The 20,016-nt window shown below is 43.0% G+C and overlaps 1 protein-coding gene across 2 annotated transcripts in view; it reads left to right on the top strand.

Moving 5' to 3' along the window:
* Positions 1–20,016, top strand: part of CPXM2 (carboxypeptidase X, M14 family member 2) — a 129,735-nt gene that overhangs the window by 45,152 nt on the left and 64,567 nt on the right. For both annotated transcript variants that reach the window (XM_061185918.1, XM_061185849.1), the window contains exon 4: positions 9,154–9,293. In XM_061185918.1, the coding sequence (XP_061041901.1) occupies positions 9,154–9,293 (140 nt within the window). The remainder of the gene's footprint in view (positions 1–9,153; positions 9,294–20,016) is intronic.

A 20,016-nucleotide genomic window follows, 5' to 3' on the forward strand; every position in this document is an offset into this window, starting at 1 on the left:
AAGGATCTTGCTGTGATTTATGTCAAAGAGTGTTCTTCCTATGTTTTCCTCTAAGAGTTTTATAGTGTCCGGTCTTACCTTTAGGTCTTGAATCCATTTTGAGTTTATTTTTGTGTATGGTGTTAGGGAGTGTTCTAATTTCATTCTTTTACATGTAGCTGTCCAGTTTTCCCAGCACCACTTACTGAAGACACTGTCTTTTCTCCATTGTATATCCTTGCCTCCTTTGTGATAGATAAGGTGACCATACATGAGTGGGTTTATCTCTGGGCTTTCTATCCTGTTCCATTGATACATATTTCTGTTTTTGTGCCAGTACCATATTGTCTTGATTACTGTAGCTTTGTAGTATAGTCTGAAGTCCGGGAGCCTGATTCCTCCAGCTCCATATTTTCCTTTCTCAAGATTGCTTTCACTATTCGGGGTCTTTTGTGTTTCCATACAAATTGTGCAATTTTTTGTTCTAGTTCTGTGAAAAATGCCATTGGTAGTTTGATAGGAATTGCATTGAATCTGTAGATTGCTTTGGGTAGTATAGTCATTTTCACAATGTTAATTCTTCCAATCCAAGAACATGGTATATCTCTCCATCTGTTTGTATCATCTTTAATTTCTTTCATCAGTGTCTTATAGTTTTCTGCATACAGGTCTTTTGTCTTCTTAGGTAGGTTTATTCCTAGGTATTTTATTCTTTTTGTTGCAATGGTAAATGGGAGTGTTTCCTTAATTTCTCTTTCAGATTTTTCGTCGTTGTGTATAGGAATGCAAGAGATCTCTGTGCATTAATTTTGTATCCTGCAACTTTACCAAATTCATTGATTAGCTCTAGTAGTTTTCTGGTTGCATCTTTAGGATTCTCTATGTATAGTATCATGTCATCTGCAAACAGTGACAGTTTTACTTCTTTCCTTATTTGGATTCCTTTTATTTCTTTTTCTTCTCCTATTGCCGTGGCTAAAACTTCCCAAACTATGTTGAATAATAGTGGTGAGAGTGGACATCCTTGTCTTGTTCCTGATCTTAGAAGAAATGGTTTCAGTTTTTCACCATTGATAAGGATGTTGGCTGTGGGTTTGTCATATATGGCCTTTATTATGTTGAGGAAGGTTCCCTCCATGCCTGCTTTCTGGAGCGTTTTTAACATAAATCGGTGTTGAATTTTGTTGAAAGCTTTTTCTCCATCTATTGAGATGATCATATGGTTTTTCTCCTTCAATTTGTTAATATAGTGTATCACATTGATTGATTTGTGTATATTGAAGGATCCTTGCATTCCTGGCAGAAACCCCACTTGATCATGGTGTATGATCCTTTTAATATGCTCTTGGATTTTGTTTGCTAGTATTTTGTTGAGGATTTTTGCATTTATATTCATCAGTGATATTGACCTGTAGTTTTCTTTTTTTGTGTGACACCTTTGTCTGGTTTTGGTATCAGGATGATGGTGGCCTCATAGATGAGTTTGGGAGTGTTCCTCCCTCTGCTATATTTTGGAAGAGTTTGAGAAGAACAGGTGTTAGGTCTTCTCTAAATGTTTGATAAAATTTGCCTGTGAAGCCGTCTGGTCCTGGGCTTTTGTTTGTTGGAAGATTTTTAATCACAGTTTCAATTTCAGTGCTTGTGATTGGTCTGCTTGTATTTTCTATTTCTTCCTGGTCCAGTCTTGGAAGGTTGTGCTTTTCTAATAATTTGTCCATTTCTTTCAGGTTGTCCATTTTATTGGCATATAGTTGCTTGTAGTAATCTCTCATGATCCTGTGTATTTCTTCAGTGTCAGTTGTTACTTCTCCTTTTTCATTTCTAATTCTGTTGATTTGAGCCTTCTCCCTTTTTTTCTTGATGAATCTGACTAATCTTTATCAATTTCGTTTATGTTCTCAAAGAACCAGATTTTAGTTTTATTGATCTTTGCTATTGTTTCCTTCAATTCTTTTTCATTTATTTCTGATCTGATCTTTATGATTTCCTTCCTTCTGCGAACTTTGGGTTTTTTTTTTTTTTTTTTTTTTGTTCTTCTTTCTCTAATTGCTTTAGGTGTAAGGTTAGGTTGTTTATTTGGGATTTTTCTTGTTTCTTGAGGTAGGATTGTATTGCTATAAATGTCCCTCTTAGAACTGTTTTTGCTGCATCCCATAGGTTTTGGGTCATCGCTTTTTCATTGTCATTTGTTTTTAGGTATTTTTTTATTTCCTTTTTCATTTCTTCAGTGATCTCTTGGTTATTTAGTAGTGTATTGTTTAGCCTCCATGTGTTTGTATTTTCTACATTTTTTCCCCTGTAATTGATATGTAGTCTCATAGTGTTATGGTTGGAAAAGATCCTTGATACGATTTCAGTTTTCTTAAATTTACCAAGGCTTGATTTGTGACCCAAGATAGGGTCTATCCTGGAGAATGTTCCATGAGCACTTGAGAAGAAAATGTATTCTGTTTTTTTTGGATGGAATGTCCTATAAATATCAATTAAATCCATGTTGTCTAATGTGTCTTTTAAAGCTTTGTTTCCTTATTTATTTTCATTTTGGTTGATCTGTCCATTGGTGACAGTAGGGTGTTAAAGTCCCTTACTATGATTGTGTTACTGTCGATTTCCCCTTTTATGACTGTTAGCATTTGCCTTATGTATTGAGGTGCTCCTATGTTGGGTGCATAAATATTTACAATTGTTATATCTTCTTCTTGGATTGATCGCTTGATCATTATGTAGTGTCCTTCTTTGTCTCTTGTAATAGTCTTTATTTTAAAGTCTATTTTGTCTGATATGACAATTGCTACTCCATATTTCTTTTTGTTTCCATTCGCATGGACTATCTTTTTCCGTCCCCTCACTTTCAGTCTGTATGTGTCCCTAGGTCTGAAGTGGGTCTCTTGTAGACAACATACATATGGGTCTTGTTTTTGTATCCATTCAGCCAGTCTGTGTCTTTTGGTGGGAGCATTTAATCCATTTAAATTTAAGGTAATTATCGATATGTATGTTCCTATGACCATTTTCTTAATTGTTTTGGGTTTGTTTTTGTAGGTCTTTTCTTTCTCTTGTATTTCCTGCCTAGAGGAGTTCCTTTAGCATTTGTTGTAAAGCTGGTTTGGTGGTGCTGAATTGTCTTAGCTTTTGCTTGTCTGTAAAGGTTTTAATTTCGAATCTGAATGAGATCCTTGCTGGGTAGAGTAATCTTGGTTATAGGTTTTTCCCTTTCATCACTTTAAATATGTCCTGCCACTCCCTTCTGGCTTGCAGAGTTTCTGATGAAAGATCAGCTGTTAACCTTATGGGGATTCCCTTGTATGTTATTTGTTGCTTTTCCCTCACTGCTTTTAATATTTTTCCTTTGTATTTAATTTTTGGTAGTTTGATTACTCTGTGTCTCGGCGTGTTTCTCCTTGGATTTATCCTGTATGGGACTCTCTGCACTTCCTCGACTTGATTGATTATTTCCTTTCCCATGTTAGGGAAGTGTTCAACTATAATCTCTTCAAATATTTTCTCAGACCCTTTCTTTTTCTCTCCTTTTTCTGGGACCCCTAAAATGGTGCATTTAGTGTTGTCCCAGAGGTCTCTGTGACTGTCCTCAATTGTTTTCATTCTTTTTTCTTTATTCTGCTCTGTGGTAGTTATTTCCACTGTTTTATCTTCCAGGTCAGTTATCCGTTCTTCTGCCTCAGTTATTCTGCTATTGATTCCTTCTAGAGTATTTTTAATTTCATTTATTTTGTTGTTCATCATTGTTTGTTTGCTCTTTAGTTCTTCCAGGTCCTTGTTAAACGTTTTTTGTATTTTCTGCATTCTATTTCCAAGATTTTGGATCATCTTTACTATCATTACTCTGAATTCTTTGTCAGGGAGACTGCCTATTTCCTCTTCATTTGTTTGGTCTGGTGGGTTTTTACCTTGCTCCTTCATCTGCTGCATATTTCTCTGTCTTCTCATTTTGTTTAACTTTCTTTGTTTGGGGTCTCCTTTTTGCAGGCTGCCGGTTCGTAGTTCCTTTTGTTTTTGGTGTCTGCCCCCAGTGGGTGAGGTTGGTTCAGTGGCTTGTGTAGGTTTCCTGTTGGAGGGGACTGGTGCCTGTGTTCTGGTGGGTGGGTCTGGATCTTGTCTTTCTGGTGGGCAGGGCCGCATCCGGCGGTGTGTTTTGGGGTGTCTGTGAACTTAGTATGATTTTAGGCAGCCTCTCTGCTTATGGGTGGGGTTGTGTTCCAGTCTTGCTAGTTGTTTGGCATGGGACATCCAGCACTGGAGCTTGCTGGCCGTTGGGTGGAGCTGGGTCTTAGCATTGAGATGGAGATCTCTGGGAGAGCTCTCACCGATTGATATTATGTGGGGCCGGGAGGCCTCTGGTGGTTCAATGTCCTGAACTCGGCTCTCCCACCTCGGAGGCTCAGGCTTGACACCAGGCCGGAGCACCAAGACCCTGTCGGCCACACGGCAGGTACGTGGGGATTTTCTTGCCTTTTGGTAAGTCTGAGGCCTTCTGCCAGCGTTCAGTAGGTGTTCTGTGGGAGTTGTTCACATGTAGATGTATTTTTGATGTATTTGTGGGGGGGAAGGTGATCTCTACGTCTTACTTCTCCGCCATCTTGAAGGTCCCCCTGCAATAGGAGACTCCACTGAAGACACCAACCTCCACACAAGCTAGAGGTGCAGAGGCATTTTTTTCAGAGGGTTTGCAGCTTGTTTTTTTTTCTTTTCTTTGTGCTTCGTCTAGTTTCATTGGCACTTCAGATCAGAGTGCCTAGTCAAGAATAATTTTAAAAGTAGGTTGTATATCAGTTACTATTTATATCTGTGCATCTCCTTTCCTTTCCTCTTTAAAATTAAAATTTGTTTTAATCAGTTTTATGAGCAAGTAGTTAAAGAAATCAAAGCATTAAAGGATTATAACAAACAATAGAATGGTGGTTGCCACGGGCTGAGCAGGAGGGGAAATGGGGAGATGTAGGTTAAAGGGTATAAATTTTCAGTTATAAGAAGAATAAGTTCAAAGGATCTAACCTATAGCATGGTGATTGTAGTTAATAATACAGTATTGTATAATACTTGAAAGTTATTGAGAGTTAAATCTTAAGCATTCTCACCACACACACAAAAAAGTGAGTTAACACTAGAGGTGATGGCTGCATTAATTATCTTGATCTTGGTAATCATTCCATAATGTATATGCATATGAAATCATCATGTTGTACACTTTAAATATATACAATTGTATCTGTCAGTTATTCCTAACAAAGTCGTAAAAGACAAAAACAAAAACAAAACAGTGGTCCCTGTTGAGGCATTCCACATTCCACCCCACCCCCTGACTGCCCCTGAATGCTGTGAATGGGGCAACTACTTCCAACTCTTTTAAATTGTTTCTTTGGACATTTAAATCTTAATTTCTAAATAATATGCACATACTGATATGTATTGGTTTATATAAATTTGGGACTTTTTCTTTTGAATTCTTATTACGGAAGATGAGAATTTCAGCTCATTTTTAAAATCACTCCTTTACCCCTCTTTAGTCTTTCCAATAAAATCGTATCTCAGATTTTGGATAAATTTACATTTGAGGTTTTCATTGTTATGACTATAAATATTGCTTACTATTGAGTCAAGAATTATTGTAGTTTTGAGCCAAGAAATAATTTCTTTTATATAATTGATTGACAACTTTTTGTTTTCCTGGAACTGCTCATGTTTTTAAAAACATCTCCCCACACCCTGCAATAGTCTGGGTCTGTAAAATACCCTTCAATATAACTTTCTATAAGGTCAGATCTGTTCAATGATGTTTAGTCTGACTTTTGTTTTTTTGTGTTTCTGTAGACATTCTTTCGGGAGCCCTTTGACCTGCTGTATTCTGAATAGGTTGCTTTCTGGGTCTTTTACGTCACTAGTATCTCGGGACTTCTTCGCCATCATTCTGAGAAGTCCCTTCTATGTCAGAACCCTTGATTTCTGGATCTGATATCTTCCTCTTTTTGGTGTTCTGCCTCATTTTTGTGGAGCACATCCTACAGTAGCAGACATTTTACTGATATCATTTTTGGCACTCTGGTGTAATTTGGTGACATCTCTGGGGCTGGTACCTCCTCTTTCATTGAATTCTCCCAGATGCTTGCTTTATAAATTTATAATTGATTTTGCAGAGGTGGCCGTCATTTCCCAAAGAGTCAGCTTCAGGAAGGGCTCTTCAATCTCCTGACACCTTATTACGTTTAATTGACTGTCTAGGGTGCTCAAGAAGAACTGAGATTGGCAGCAGAAGCAAAATATCCAGACTGGCAAAAACAGGAACTGTAAATTGAATGTCAGATACCAGTCAGTAGACTTTGGCCGAATGACATGAGGACAGCTGCTCCAAGCTTTCATGATCCTGTAGGGATAAACATCCTGGGCTGTGTGGCAGCTCTTTCTTGTCTGCTTAGCCCATAAGCTGGCGTTCTTAAGCTCTGCATGATTGACATTTTGGGACGGGCAGCTCTTTGTGACACAGGTGTTGCTGTCCTGTGCATTGTAGAATGTTTAGAAGCATCCCTGGCTTCCATCTGTTAGTTGCCAGTTGCACACACCTCCCCCAGTTGTGACAGCCAAAAATGACTGCAAACGTTGCCAAATATCCCTTGGAGGGGGGCAACATGGACTCCTGTTAAGAACTTTAGACAGTGGGCCTCCTCTTTTTTCAGATTTTATAACTCTATTCTGGATATTTGAGGTTATAGAAAATGTGACACCAATTAACTAGAATAGTATTGCAATTCCCTGGAATTTTGTACAGTGTGAAATAATTCTGAAAACACCCATATTTCCATGATTTACCAAATATTCATTGTTTTAGGTGTACTGATAACTAGCATTTACTGAGTGTTCAATTCTTTTTGAGCCCATGCTACTAACTAAGTGCCAGGCCCTGTCGAAAGCACAATCAGCACCCTGTCACTTGAACAGATGGGGTAACTGAGGCACAGAAGAGCATTTAGGCAAATTGCCTGAATAAATGCAGTATGAAAGTTGCAGAACTGGGATTCACAGTCCAGATAGGACTTCAGAGCACAAGCTCTTAATCAACACGCTGTGCAGTGGGTGATTTTGAGATGCCAAGACCAAGACACAAGCACCGTGAGGGGACTTCAGTCCATCTGCCTGTTCTGAGCTACAGGAAGGCAGGACTGCCCATGTTGTCTACCTTTGTATTTCTGTTGCCGGGGCCACTACTTGGCATATAGCAAAGACAAGGTGAAGGTTAATTTTAATAAATTAAGCTATTCTAAGCACCAGTCTCACAGGCAGTTTATGAGAAAAGAGGAACCACAACAAAAACAGTGTGTATTATGGTTTCTTGAAAGAAGATGAATTGTGATATTGTAGGTCGATAATGGGTTTCAGGTCTCCTCCACTGGGGGGATAAGTGCCTTAGATGAAGAAAGGGAGCAATTGTGTAATTATAGCCTTCAGGGTGGGATGGTGATCTCCCTGTTGACTGGTAATGTTGGGAGATGAGAGGTTATACTTAAGAGTCGTCATCACTTTAACAAAATGCACTGAAGCACAGGTAGGACCGTTAACACACACTTGCAAAATTTAGCTTTTCTTTGACGGCTCTAGAAGGCAGAACCTTGCAGCACCTCTAGGTCCTTATTGCAGACACCCTGTGTACCATCAGACATGGAGGTGCTGGTTCACTGAGAGCTTGGGTCTCTGGAGAATGTAGACTAACAGTTTTTTAATTCACCTTCATTTGAGATAGTAGTGCTTTTAGAAGACCATGATATGTTAGTATTCTGACATTCTCTCAAAGCTGTTTCAAGATTGTTTCAGGAATGGACTGGGAGTGCATATGCTGTGTTGGTCCTGATACAAGGCTTATGTTAGCTGGTGCAGTGATGGATGAGCTCCGCTAATGGGACCCTTAGCCAAGCTGTTCCTCTGCTATAGCTGAGCTCTGAGTTTCCCATCAGTGTTGGCCATTACAAGTAAGAATTTGAGCTGAAAAGTACTCAGAGGTAGGGAAGATAGACTGGCCTATCATGCTTATCTCTTGACTGTCACTCAGACTTTTTCTCATCTGATTATGCACTTGTGAAATAACCATAGGAAAATGGGATTCATGCAGAAAAGATCTTAGTAAATTAGAAAGGTTCACCTGGCTCACTTTTCTTTTTTTCTTTTTTTTTTTTTTTAAGGTCAGGGCATTGTCTCTTCACATGGTAATAATATAGGGAAAATTCCAGAACAGAAACTTCACGTACCTTGTAAATTCAGATCAAGGGAATCTTTGGTAGTAGTAGTAGCTGACACTCAGACACATCAAATGACTTAAATGCTAATAAATAAATTTTCACTAGATAAACTTAACCTTCAACTCCAAGTTCAAATATCATCTCTGACTTGGGGCTTCCTGTCCGTGGTCTCCCCCAGACCAAGTTAGCTGTGCTAGGCTGGAGTGCTCCCATAGCAGTTTGCTCCTATTCCTGAAATAACACATTCCCTATTGTGTTCTAATTCATCTATTTTCATGTCTTTCTTCCTGCCTGGATCCTGAGATTCTAGGAAGGAATGATTCACCTTTGTACCCCCAGCACCTGGCATGTGTAGGCTGGTATGTAGGAGACGGTCTATGTCTGTTGGACGAATGAATAATAGGAGAACTCATTAAATTTCATCTTTGACACTGGGCAAGAGGAGGACTTATCATATTGAAATATTTCCAGCTTGTTAATAAGCAACTCCTTTTTATGGTTTAGAATAGGGAGTTCAGGGCACAATGACTATTTTTTTTCCAATTCCTCATTCTCTTCTATTCCTCCCACCCCCCTTCCTTGAAATCTCATAAAAAATTTTGTCTTAATTTTCTTCTATTCTGGGTCTTTTTGAAGAACACCCCTCTCTTTTTTTTTTCTTTTGGAATTGAAGTATAGTTGATTTACAGTGTTGTGTTAGTTTCAGGTGTACAGCAAAGTTATTCAGATATAGATATATATATACACACACACACACACACACACACACACACACACGTATACATGTATATATATATATTCTTCTTCAGATTCTTTTCCCTTATAGATTATCACAAGATATTGAGCATAGTCTCCTGTGCTATACAGTAGGTACTTGTTAGTTATCTATTTTATATGTAGTAGTGAAGAGCACCCCTCTCTTTCTTTTCAGGCAGGTATTAATGAAAATGATTTTTACGACGGGGCGTGGTGCGCGGGAAGGAACGACCTCCATCAGTGGATTGAAGTGGATGCCAGACGTCTGACCAAGTTCACTGGTGTCATCACTCAAGGGAGGAACTCGCTCTGGCTGTAAGTGTGGCTGGACCCGTGCTTCCTAGACTCTGTGCCTTGAGTCTAAAGTTCTAGAGTTTAGACAGGGTCAGGGAAGTTGCAGAGAGGTATCTGGGGATAGGCAATAGAAAGGAAGAAAGTTGCAGTGAGGACAGGAGGCTGGCCTTGCTGTAGACACGCTGGGAAGGTGCATCTGTTGGATCAACACCTTCCCCGATACCGAAGCAGAGAGAAGGATCTTTGGGTTAGGCTGAGGAGACAAAGGTGTTGTCAAACTCAGGCAGGGTAGGCAGGTAGCTGCCATCTTGGATCTGGGGCGAGCTACTGGTGCCCTGACTGGTGGGCTGAACACAGCCTAACGTAGGAACTCTGCACAAGCAGTGAGTGACAGGTAACGGTCTCCACTGTCCTGGGGTAGAAGGGATGACTCTTCCAGATTCTGGGAAGAAAGATGAACTATAAGCAGGTTCCCAAATAAAGAACCACTGGAGGAGGAGTAGAATTGAAGGAGGAGCCAGTCTGGGGCCTGAGAATGAGATGGACGAGCCCATCGTTCAGAATTGAGCTTGGGATCAGGGCTGGGTCAGTAATAGTAATAGTCCCAAGAGAGGTGGGCTGTAGCCCCTTAAAACTCATCTCATGGTGCATATATACAACGGAATATTATTCAGCCTTAAAAAGGAAGGAAATTCTGACACACACTACGACATGGATGAACTTTGAGGACATTATGCTCAGTGCAATAAGCCAGACACAAAAGGACAAACACTGTATGATTCCACTTCCATGAGGTTCCTAGAACAGTTAAAGTCATAGAGACAGAAAGGAGGATGAATGGTAGCTGCCAGCGTCTGGCGGAGGGGGATAGGGTGTTATTGTTTAATGGGTATGGAGTCTAGTTGGGGACGATGAAAATTTCTGGAGATGGATGGTGGTGATGGTTATACAACAATGTGAATGTACTTGATGCCTCAGAATTGCACACTTCCAAATGATTAATTTTATGTTATGTGTATTTTACTACAATAAACAAAAAATATATATGTAAACAAAACAAAACCTTTCCACTTCAGCCCAGGGATGGTGGTGGAGACAGAGGCAGGACTATATCTGTGGGGTTGTCCTGTGACTCAAGCTGTGTAGACAGCAAACATGCAGAGACTGGGGGTTAGGCAAGAATTAGGAGGGGCTGCAGGACCTTGGGTGCTTTCTTAATTTAAACAAGAAATTTTCAATTCCTCTAACATCTGTCTACACTGAGAAGCCAAGAGCACAAATGCCTTATATTTAGACATTAGGAAACTGACTGTGGACCTAGTTAGCTAAAAGCCCTCCTGTCCTGCCACCCCTCCCCCTGCCCTGTCTATACTGCACACTCAGATCCCATGTCTTGGTCCCTTTCCGGTTTTACTGATTGCCAGTTGGCAACCATGTAAAGTCTGTCTTTGTTGATTAGATTCATTTTAATGCCTGGAAAGATCAACATTAATAAGTAAACCAGGATAAGAGGAGGGAACCTGGCATCTGTGCTCACATTTAACTGCCTGTCATTGTCACCGTAAAGGGGACTTTCTTACAAAATGACAGTTGTCAGGCAATGACTCATCATCTGTTTTCCTCTGAACCTTTTTTTATTGTAAAGACAATACTGTAACCTCCAACAACATTCAAAAACATTACCCGTGATTCCACTGTCCTTAAGCAAACATAATTTTTCTACAGATTTGTAATCATATTACATATGCAATTGTTATTTTTAATTTAAAAACATATCCGTAACATTTTCATGCTGTTACTCAGAGTTCATAATGATCATTTTTAATAGCCTATAATTTACTCAGTCATGCCTCTATCACCGTCTCAATTTTCTGTTATCACATATTTTACAGGAAAGCATTTATATACTTTTTTCTTCCTTTGAATTACTTCCTTCAAGTAAATTTCCAGAGCAGGGATAATTTGTACATTTTGACAACGTTTGGTTATGTATTTGTGTTACTCACATTTTATTCACTTTACTTTTCAGTAGCACTTATGTGTGTGTTCACATATGCTGATTTTTGCTCTGTGGTGTGTGTTTTGCTCTAATCAGCGGCTTATTACCATAACAGTTGTTTTCACTGTGTAGATTCTGAAAGGCAAGAATTTTAGAAGAAACAAAGTTGAATTGCTCAAGGAGAATAGAAACTTGGAGAGAAAGACTGATTTGAGGTCATCCGTAGGGATGAGAGCAGGGATTTTACCTTAATGCTTGGATATTAACTTGTCTAATCAGTATCATTAGAGAAGCAGTAGTTGGGTTATTACTGGATTAGAAAGAAAGAGCAGGGTAGGAGTACTGCTCACATTCTATTTCAGCTGGAAACACAAGACAGTTTGGGGTGAATAAGAAATTGCAGTAGAACAATATCTTTCTTTGACTAAGCCCGGGACAGAAACATCTAAGAGGGAGGCAAGGGATAGAATTGCTTTTAAGAGTCAGTTTTTTTAATGTATAAATGTATTTCAGGTCAAGGACAATGAAATGAAATCTGATGAGTTTCAGTTTATCTTACCTCCTGGAATAGGACTCTGTACTAAGGAGTGAGGAGGAAACAGTCAAGGGTACATTTTGGTATCTGAGCCCCTTGCCCCAGAGGCGCTGGAGGTACTATGACCAGAAAACTTGCCAACAACAGAAATCACCAAATATCAATAGTAAAGAAGACAGTAGCTGTCCTTCTTTCTCTGTCCCAGGGCCTCTATCCCCGTGCTGTTCCCAGTACAGCCATCTACGGTACCACTTTTAATATTCCTATTTATTGGTTTCCATATTTCTCCCCACTAGTCTGTGAGAACTTGATAGAGGCAATGCCTTGATACTCTGTGTCTCTGGGACCTGGCCCAGTACCAGGCATCTAATAGATGCTCAATCAGTGATTCTTTAATGAATGAATATTGTAAGGAAGTAGCAGATTGGCAAAGAGTCATTCACACCGAATGGTAATGAGTTAATTAATTATGAGTGTAAATAACTGAGAGCAGGCTTAAATTGTAAGGGGAAGAGGGGAGGGGACGTGAAAAGAGTAGACTGAGAAGTGATAAGGATTTTTAATTATTTTATTATTTATTTATTATTTATTTTTGGCTGTGTTGGGTCTTCGTTTCTGTGCGAGGGCTTTCTCCAGTTGCGGCGAGCGGGGGCCACTCTTCATCGCGGTGCGCGGGCCTTTCACTGTCGTGGGCTCTCTTGTTGCGGGGCACAGGCTCCAGACGCGCAGGCTCAGTAGTTGTGGCTCACGGGCCTAGTTGCTCCGCGGCATGTGTGATCTTCCCGGACCAGGGCTCGAACCCGTGTCCCCTGCATTGGCAGGCAGATTCTCAACCACTGCACCACCAGGGAAGCCCGTGATAAGGATTTTTAGAGGTGGAGGCACCTAAAACAATGTGGCTTTGGAATAATGTCGTGTCTGACTCTTGCTGGTTTTGAGATTTCTCTTCTTTGAACCTCAGTATGCTCTTCTCTAAAATGGGTCAACTACTGTCTAACTCATAAAGATGTGGTGAAAGTTAAATGGAATTACGTTATGATGTTTTAAAATTACCCAGCACGTAATAAGTGCTCAATAAATGGCACTTTCTTCCCTCTGCACCTAGAGGGAACAGTAGTTTTCAAGCTTTATTTTTAGCCACAGACCTTCCTTCATATAGAGTCTTTCCTGGAAACATTTAGGAAATACAGACAGATGAGGCTGCTTTGTGTGAATCTGATGGTGGGGAGAGCATTGCCTGCCTGGCCCTCCCCTTGACCCCTCACAGGACCACCCCTGGAGGATGCATTATGAAAGTATCACTGTGTAACAAGCATACTAAACAGCTTGAGGGTGCCTCTCTGCAAGGTACAACCCTGCCAGCTACTCCAAGTGCAGATTGCTTCTTCCTGAATCCTGCAGGGTAACAGGCAGATGTAGAATTCAACCCAAGACAAGCGATAGCAGAGTTGGAATTAGAGTTTCATTTTTTCTAGTTAAATGGGCAGAACATACCGTAATCTCAGAGTGCTGCAATTTGTTTGATGATGTTTTAGAAATGGAAGGGAAATGGGGTGATGGCTCCTGGGGGTTGGCCAAATGGATGCTGCTGTTTCTAAGTAGCGTCTATCTGGTTGTTAGAATATAGGAGCACTTTGGAGTTACAGTATATATTTCAGAGCACACTGAATATATTTCATTTATAAAACTTCTGTGGTTGGTATTTTAAAATGAACATCCATCATCTTATTTGTTCCTGACATCCTCTTTATGTTTTTATGAATTCACCCATCTGTTTATTGAGCACTCTGAACTAAGCACTCTGTATAAGAAGTGGCCTGCCTGCAGGGAGCTCTCAGTCTGGAATAATCCAGTATGTTGACAGGTCAACTAGAATCGGCGCCGTACACGTCATGGGATGGAGATAGGAGGTCTGTTATCAGACCTGTGATACAGATGTGAAAGGTGATACGGCAGGTCGTGACGCTTAGCCATGGTCCGGGACGAGTTCATAACCAAGTTGATGAAAAACTTTATGATTCTCATTGTAATAGTTTTCAAATAATTCATACTATTTGAAAGTAATAAAATATAATTATTTTCATGATATTGAATAATTTATATTTTTCACCAATATAAACGATCCTTCCCCACTACATTGCAATTTAGACAAATGTTAATATACTAGTAAAAGCCAATCTTTTGTTTTCCTGATTTCAGGAAGTATATTAGATCTATGAGTGTTGCAGTTATAATCAATGTGATGATTGAAAAGTTCTGTCTGAGGTGGATATATGCTTCTAATGACTTGGGCAAAATACAGGCAATTTAAAATAACCAAATGTTTTAAACTTTATTTAATAAACAAGACAATTCTCATCCCTCTTGAGAGTCTGTACATGTGTCCTTAAGGAGAAACAGCAGTTTGATTGATGGGTTTGTAAGGTGCAGGCTGGGGAAGGTTTGCCTGGCTGGCTGAAGTTTTTAGAAGCAGTTTGGCTAATTAGAGCAGGATGAATGGCGTGTGCTGTGAGCCAGCCTGGTGGCTGAGGACACAAAGATGGTAGAAAAGACAGTCCCAGCCTGAAGAAGCTTGCTTTCTGTTTGTCGGTGCGAAGTCTTAGCCGAGATTCTTCATGTGGGCTTCCCCTTTGAGAATTCTGATGGTGAAGCAAAGGAGGAGATGGGGTACCCAAACCAGATGAAGACAAGGTCAAGGAAAGGCCTGTTTGCTGCTCTTTTTCCTGAAGACAGCTGTATTCATTGGAGGGGCAGGTGGCCGATGGGGCAGGTCCCTAAGGGGCATGGGTGGCACTGACACGGGTGCGGGGGTTCACCTGGAAGGAGGAGGGTCTCCTGGTCCCGAGATAGAAAAGTCAGGGCACAAGTGCTGAGATGGATTCAGAGCCTTCACACCAGAGGGTTTTCTATTCTTGGTGGCGTAGGAGGCGGGTCCTCTGCAGACGGTGAGTGAGGCAGATTTAGGGGTCGGAAACTTAAGAAGGCCAGGGAGATTCCCTGTCCCTTTGTAGAAAGGACTGGGCTGGTCCCCCGAGCTCATGGAATAAAATCATAATGGTCCCATTTGCCACCGTTGGCACTTTCTCCCCTGTGGGGGGCGGTGGAGAGTTGGTGGCAGTGCAGCTGGAGGAGGTCCAGGGACAAGGGCATTGCGGGACCTGGTAGGACACGGCGTGTTAAAGGCGAAGGGTTGTGAGGTTGAGATCCAGGGCTGGTCAGGAAGGAGTCAAAGCCAGAGAGCTGATTCCCTAGAAGCTAAGGTCAAGTTCACAGAGCCCCTGGGGGAGATGAAGCTTCAGAAAAGGTAGAAACTGACAAGGGGAGGACACTGGCCACCTGGGGACTCCCCGGGGGCCGTTGAGGTGATGACTGGGGTCAGGGAAGGGTGTGTGGAGGGCCGGAGTGGAGCAGATGTCTGGGTATCTTGAGGTTGCAGGCTTGGCTGCTCAGTGCTGCCCCTGTTGGGAGAATCTCCAAGATGCGCTGGACCCGAGCTCAGGAGGGGGGATGAGGAGGCAGCTGAAGAGATGGTGGGGTCTGGGTGAGAAGGAAAATGAAGAGGCAGAGGCAAATCAGAAACGGCTGAGGATGTTGGTCCAGAGACCAGGGATGGAGATGGAACCTTCCCAATACCTTCCTGGCCTGGGGTTCCGCCCAGTGGCTGGACCTCTGGTTTCCACAGTGAGAGGTATCCACCCGGTCCCTCCCTTTCTCGTCAACTCCATCTGGTTTTCCACTCCCTGGGGACTGATCCTTGGCAGTCTGGGCCCCAACCCCGCAGCGGCGTGCCAGGGCGCAGAGGAAAGGGGCGCCGGGCTGGGCCAGGAGTGTGGAGGATGCCCGGCAGCCCCTGGGAGCAGGGCTCAAAGGGAGGCTGCTGGTGCTTCGTAAATCATCGACTCGTCTTCTCGGGAGAGAGTGTGCGTGTGTTTTCAGCACGTGTCCTGCTGCGTCTCCCCCGTTATTGGCAAAATGAAATGTTTGGCACCTGTGGAGGGCGGGGGAGACAGAAGTTTCCAAACTCCTTTCTAACCTCTATGAAAACTGTCAGTTTTTGAACTGCTGAGTTTGGCTAAAATGGAGGGGTTTCAATGAAAACATCTCCAAGTTCAAGTAGAAGGCCAGGCACACAGTCATTTCTTCACTTTGTGTTATGTTTCCACAATGCAGGCATAGTCATCTGAAATTGAATAAAGCTCTCCCTTGTGGCTGTATGGCTCATACTTGGTCTTTTGGGTGCCAGTGACTAAGGAATAAGTTCTCCGAAGGTAAAATCTCTGGAAAGGAAACAACGCTAGACCTCCTTCGTGGAGGTAAAGCTTCCACCCGGGTTTATTCCAGGGTCCTTGTCCCCTGGTTCTGACTCCCCAGGAAACCCTCCGGAAGGTTGTTGGGTGCACTCACCCTTCTTCTCTTCTGTTCGCTCTCCAGCTTGGCTCACGTAATGCTCCCACACCTGCACCCACAGGGCCTGTGTGGACAGGCTCCCACTGCCCCTTTGACCTCCTTCCCTTTGCTCGTTCAGTCCTAGCCCCGGAGCCTTCTCTTTGTTCTGCAGATAAGCAAGCACGCTCCTGCCTCAGGGCCTTTGCATGTGCCATTCCTTCTGCCTGAAGGCGCAACCCTCCCTGCATTCAGAGGCTTTCTCTGACCAGCCTTCTGAAGCCCACTCTCAGTCGCTCTGTGTCCTCGCCTGGCCCTATTTGATTCCCTGGCTATTTGTTTGTACTTGCACTGATGTCACTCCCAGGGAGCAGGCAGGGCCTGGCTCTGGTTTGCCACTGAATCCTCAGTGTTAGATCAGTGCACTGCGCGGGGAAGGTCTCCATGATTGCCATCCCCACCCCCTACTCCGTCATTCAGAACGGCTCAGATCATGTCCTGATACTGTCCTCTCATGAGGCTGGACGGCCCCCGCCCCCATCCCAGTGTCTGCCCACCATAGGGGGCTCTTTAGCACATGACCACCGGGAGAAAAGAGGCCGCATCCTGTGGGGACGCAGCTCTCGTATTCCTTTGGTGTCCCTCCTGTTCAGATGTCCAGGTCCTCACCTGGTATAGCCAAGCGGATCAGAGTGCAGATTCCAGAGTGAGACTGGGATTCCAGACTCCCTGGTTGCATGGCCTTGGGTGTGTTTCTGAGCTTTTCTGTGCCTCTGTTTCTTCATCTAGAAGATGGAGATGATAATAGTGCCTGGATTGCTGTGGGGATTAAATGAGTTAATACACATCGGGCAGTTAAGAGAGTCCTTGGCACGTGGTGAGTACCCTACAAGTGTCTGTCATTCCTGCTGTTTTCTGAAGATTCCTTCCCTTCTTTGGTGGAGGGTACTGCTCACGTGTTAACTCCCCTCTCCCCCATCCCTCTCTCCTCTCTCCAGCCAACGCTGTTGGAGCGCTCAGACCACGGTCTCTCCCCAACGGCCCTCGCTTCCTCTGCGTGGTCTTAGAGATGTTAAGAGATGTTAACAGGAGGCCTGCGGAGGTGGGTGGTCGGGGTGGTCTCCTCACTCTTCCAAGCCTCGGTTTCCTGGTGGGTGAGAAGAGCTTGTTTTGAGCATTCAGTGAGACGCAGATGGAAAAGCCTGACACCTTCTGGACCCAGCAGATGCTCAATGAACTGTGGCTGCTGTTATTTACGAAGTGGCTTCATCTCACCCCTCCCGTCTCCGAGCCCCCAAGCCCCCAGCCATCCAGAGTTGAACCTCCAGAGCCCCCAGTCACCCACCAGGAAAGACTTCAGAACTGAATCAGTCACATTGCGGCTGAGAAGTAGAGCCTGACATTTTGTGCAAATCTTCCTGTGACACATCTGTATTTTGTTGGATACTTTTGGTCAGCAGGAAATTCCTTTAAATAAAACGCCTAGACTCGAGCTGCTGAGGTTCTGTGTTACCTCATGTGGTGTCTCAGTGACTCTGCCTGCAAGGTCCCTTTCTTGTCCCCATTGTGTGGATGAGGAAACTGAGGCTTGGAGAGCTTGTGAAAATGCTTGTCCTTTCTGCTCCCTCCTTCTCCCACTACCACTCTCGGTCTTCACCAGGCCTCAAGCCCTGTGAGTGGGCTCGTTTGTACTTCATCTGAGCACTTCCTCAGGGACATTGCATGGCTGCCCCTGGGCTGACCTACCTGTCAGACACAACAGGCACGATGCCTGGGGCCTTGTGACCTTTAGGGGCCCAGGAAGGTGTCGAACTTCTTTTATAATCTGGAGAAAGTAAATGAACTTTTAGGTCGAGGAAAATATATAACGTTAATATATTCATCTTTATACCAATGCAGTCATAAAATATGATTAAAAACAATTTTTTTTTAATGGAGGAAGGGGCCTCTTCTTCATGTTGAGGTCCTAGTCCCAGGGACCTGTGAATATGTTAGCTTTTGTAGCAAAGGGGACTCAAGGTTGCAGATGGAATTAAGGTTGCTAATGAGCTGATCTTCAAACAGAAAGATGACCCTGGATTATCCGGGTGGGCCCGATGTACTCACAAGGGTCCTTAAAAGTGGAGGAGGGAGGAGAAGAGAGAACCAGAGAGCTGGCAGTGTGAGAAGAACCCCGCTGTTGCTGGCTTTGAAGATGGAGAAAGGGGCCACAAGCCGGGAATGTGGGCGCCTCCGGAAGCTGGAAAAGGCAGGGAAACAGATTCTCCCCTAGGGTTTCCAGAAGAAACACAGCCCTGCTGACACCTTGATTTCAGGACTTCTGACCTCCAGAATCATAAGCTAATAAATCTGTGCTGTTTAAACCACTCAGTTTGCAGTAATTTTACAGCAGCTATAGAAAACTAATAGAGGCAAAAGTACCCACAGCCCACAAAAGCCCTCACATGCCTTGGATGCCCCCGCTCCCCTCTCTGGTGCAAGCCCCCGGTGGAGACATCCAGCTGTGGCCCGTCTTGCTCCACGCACAATATAACTGAACAGAAGCAGGGCCAGTTCTCTCCTCTGCATTCTTTAGGATTCCTGTGAGCCATTTCTTTGGTTCCTTTCTTCCTGCTCTTTCAAGCGTCTCTTTCAGATTTGGAGGACTTTAAATACTTTTTTTTTTTTTTCTTTTAGTTCTCTGCAGTGGGGCTTCTTAACTAGGAACTGCCTCCCCCTTTACCCAGATTTATTGGACTTGGCCCCCAAAGTGGCATTTCCCCCCTCTTTCCCTGGTAGACAATTTGTACTGGAGGTAATGGAAAATAGACAATATTTCTAAGTTTATAACATTCCCTCCTATGGTCTGAATTCTCAAATAGCCATGGTAACCAGTCCAAAGTGAAAAATCCAATAAATCAGTGGGTTGGTTTTTCAGTGTCTAAGATTTGTCTGCACTGAGAATGTGGCAGAACCATTTAACCGTGTGATTGTGGTTCCAGCAGACAGAGGTGGGAGAGAGGGAGAGAACCAGAGTCAGTATCACTTAACATTCTTGAGTGTCAGGCATGGCCATGCTTATTGTCAGGCATGGCCGTGCTTATTGTCGGGCAAAGATAAACCTTTTTTTCCCCCCAAATGTTTCTAGAAGCCACAAAAGTTAGACTCTGGGGAGTAGTGGTCTTGCCCAGAGTTATCACTCAGCCCCAGCCAGGATTTGAGGCTGCTGAGCTCTGTCGAGGAGGTGATGGACCGGAAGAGAAAGCTGCCAGCTTCCAGCAGAAAATTGGCATAAAAACTAGGAGAGATTGTTGGACTCTTGTTTCTCTGGCTGAAAAGGGATTTAATAGTGCTTTCCCAACTTGTATGAGAAAGTGGACAACACCCAGGGCTGTTCACAACAGAGGTTGTGGGTTATTGGCGGCCTTTTAGCTGATGAATGCTCGTTTGCTGCATCAGATGATATGTGCTGAGGCTGATGGTGGCTGTTTTTGAGGATTTGAGGAGATTCGATCTCTTGCAAGGTGGAGGGAGAGAAGAATCTGACTAGCAAGACGAATTGCCATGAAACTCCAGTGTGATAGACCCCCAGTGGGCACTGTCAGATCTTACCGTACATCCAGTCGAAATGAGTTCTTTGACTGTGATTTGAGCTACTCATGCTTTTCCCAATTATTCTCTTTCTTATCACTTTGCTTAGAGGACCTTTTGATGTACAAAAATTTTGAATTTTTATATGGTTACCATAATCAATCTCCTAAGGTTTATATCATGCTTAGAAAGACCTTGTCCCTTCTGAAGGTATAAGTAATTTTCCCCATATTTTCTTCCAGTATTTTTATGATTTC

The sequence above is a fragment of the Eubalaena glacialis genome, chromosome 1, assembly GCF_028564815.1.
Source record: "Eubalaena glacialis isolate mEubGla1 chromosome 1, mEubGla1.1.hap2.+ XY, whole genome shotgun sequence".
NCBI classification, from domain to species: domain Eukaryota; kingdom Metazoa; phylum Chordata; class Mammalia; order Artiodactyla; family Balaenidae; genus Eubalaena; species Eubalaena glacialis.